The sequence below is a fragment of the Raphanus sativus genome, chromosome 5, assembly GCF_000801105.2.
Source record: "Raphanus sativus cultivar WK10039 chromosome 5, ASM80110v3, whole genome shotgun sequence".
Taxonomy (NCBI): Eukaryota; Viridiplantae; Streptophyta; class Magnoliopsida; order Brassicales; family Brassicaceae; genus Raphanus; species Raphanus sativus.
The window spans coordinates 33,852,950-33,855,431 of record NC_079515.1 but is presented as its reverse complement, the minus strand read 5'-3'; the positions used below and the strand labels follow the sequence as shown (position 1 = coordinate 33,855,431).

The window sequence follows — 2,482 nt, the reverse complement described above, 5'->3', positions numbered from 1 at the left end:
TAACACGTAAAGCCATTATACTCGTTATCTCCAAAAGAGAATAATATAAAATGAGAACTCCACACATAGCACAACTTCCTTGACTATCCCCATCAAGTGTAAATAACAAAACTCAACTAACCAACTTATTCATCTCTCAAAAAATAAAAATCATAAATTTACAGTGTAATCATAAAACTTTACTGGAGCTAAATTTTCCAAAACCCTTATTAATAAATAAATAATCATTTATCGAACCATCTCCCTCCTCCTCCTCATCATCTCCATTTGTACCAATTCTCTTGCTCCTTGAATCTCCTAAAAACTCCATCTAAGGCCACATCAAATGCGTCTTTGTAAGTCTCTAATCCATTCGGAGACTTTGCGTACACCAAGTTGGGTATCAAATCGATCACTCTCTCCCGCATTCTCCTCACATCCTCTTTGCTGAACCGTTCCAACACATCCTTTATAGACGTCCCGTTTTTCACCTCGTTCCGGTCTATGTAAACCGAGTAACTACCCGGTTCTTTCGGTAAAAACCACTGATACTGCATGTAAGCGGTTCTACGCCAAAAGAAAACCGGAATCGAACCGGCCAACATGCAATCGAAAATCGACCGGCGCGTGAAGCTATCCCCTCGCGGCTGAAGGCAGAAATCGGAGCCGAGAAACGTCTCCAAGATCGCCGACGAGCCGTTCGCGCATTTCCCCGCGGTGCAATCCACCGCCCGGCAAGCTCCTCCCGACTCCTTGCAGTGATCCAAAAGCAATCCTCTAAAATCGTTCCGAATCCCGGCGCGTGGCGCTCCGGCGAAACAGAAGAGCGTCTCGCGGCGGCGATTCCGCACGAAACCCTGCCACTTCGCGACGTCGGAGTCGGATCGGGGGTGGAACCCGGTGGGGTAAGGCACACCGACGTCGAAATGGTCCCACGAGTTACGCTCGATGAGGAGGCGCGTGATGTTACGCATCCCGGGGATGTAGATGCAGTTAGATCCCCAATCCTCGTCTTTGGTCCTGCGAAAATCCCATGTGATGCGGCCCATGGTAAGGAAATGATCCCAGCCGTTGGATCTGTTCCAATAAGGCTGCTCCCTGACCCACTCGGTCATCATCTTGCAATGACGGTCGCGATCAGCCGCGGCGTAGTTAGACCATAGGTACTGGCCGACGGCGAGTCCGGCGTAGAAGGGGATGTAGAAGGCCGTGGCGGACTCCGGATCGCGGGTGCGGCAACGGTGGTTGAGGATCCGGTTGTGGAAGATGATCTCGGAGACGAACTGGTCGGTCCAGAACCAGGAAGGGACGAGATCGTCGGGGATCACGCCTGTCAGGGACGTGGCTTCTTTGCCGAAGCCGTCGTTGGAGAGGGCGTCGCAGCGGGAGCTCCACGGGTTGAGGTTGTCGCACTCCTGGAGGATCACCTCGTTGAAGATCTTCGGCATGTCGTAGACGAAAACCCGACCCGTCTCGCATCTTCCGGAGTCGTTTGATTCGGGTCGGGTTTGAGACGGCTTGTCGTCGGAGGTGAGGAGAGGCTCGTCGTTGGAGGCGAAGAGGGACTCGATGGAGGAGACGGCGGCGGGGGAAGGGAAGGTTTCGGGAGAGCGACGGCTGGGGAAGGCGATGGAGCGGAGAGTGAGGAAGAGGAGGAGCTGGAGGCAGAGGAGAGAGATGATGAGCCACGTGCAGTGGCTACGGGAGGCGGCTACGTAGGCAGAGCGGTTGACTGACGAGGTTTTGTGATCAGTGTCGGTGGTGGTGGTTTTGTCTGGTGATCTCGATTTCTTGAGGAGACGTTCAGGACTGGTTGGGTTTGAGACTGGGAGCATAGTTATCTATTAGGAGAGAGAGATTCCGTCGCCGGGAATATTGGATAGCGTTACTGAAGACGGAGCTAAAATCTCCGGGAAAGAAGAATACTGTTGTTTCTGTGGTTCTCGTTGATGGCGTAAAGCTAAGTAGAGAGAAGAGTTTTATGAGTGCTCGAGAAACAAGGAGATTCTGTTTCTTTTACCTTTTTTTTTCTTTTTTTAATGTTCTGTAATAAAAAGTAGTAAAATGGAAATTATATATTTAATTCGTTTCGGTTGCTACCAAACTTATCTGAGGGTTCACGATTTTCTCTCAAAACTTTTACGAGTTTGTAAACTCTCCCCTAACATCGTTGAGTGATAAGTGTGTGTTAATAAATGAATTTTATTTCCATTAGTCATCCTCGATCGAATCGTGATTGTTACGCAGGTCTGGTAATTCGAATCTAACAATTCAATGATTGAAAATTTATTGCTAAGCATAACTTTATTGCTAATTATTGAAATATATCATTAAATTAACGACTAGAAAACATGATTTAATTGTCACAAATAACCATTGACATTTTCAGAACATAAATTATGCTGTTAGCGCAGTAGACCATTGTGTTAAGCTCCATGATTTTGGTAAGAATAGATGTATAAAGATCTCAGATTGGGTCTAAATAAAACAAGTTAAAACTTTG

At 47.7% G+C, this 2,482-nt stretch overlaps 1 protein-coding gene across 1 annotated transcript; it reads right to left on the bottom strand.

Moving 5' to 3' along the window:
- Positions 1-2,023, bottom strand: LOC108862434 (xyloglucan galactosyltransferase XLT2). The gene has a single exon (XM_018636568.2). The coding sequence runs from the start codon at positions 1,812-1,814 to the stop codon at positions 258-260; it is 1,557 nt and encodes a 518-aa protein (XP_018492070.1). The 5' UTR covers positions 1,815-2,023; the 3' UTR covers positions 1-257.
- Between the last annotated feature and the right edge of the window lie 459 nt (positions 2,024-2,482).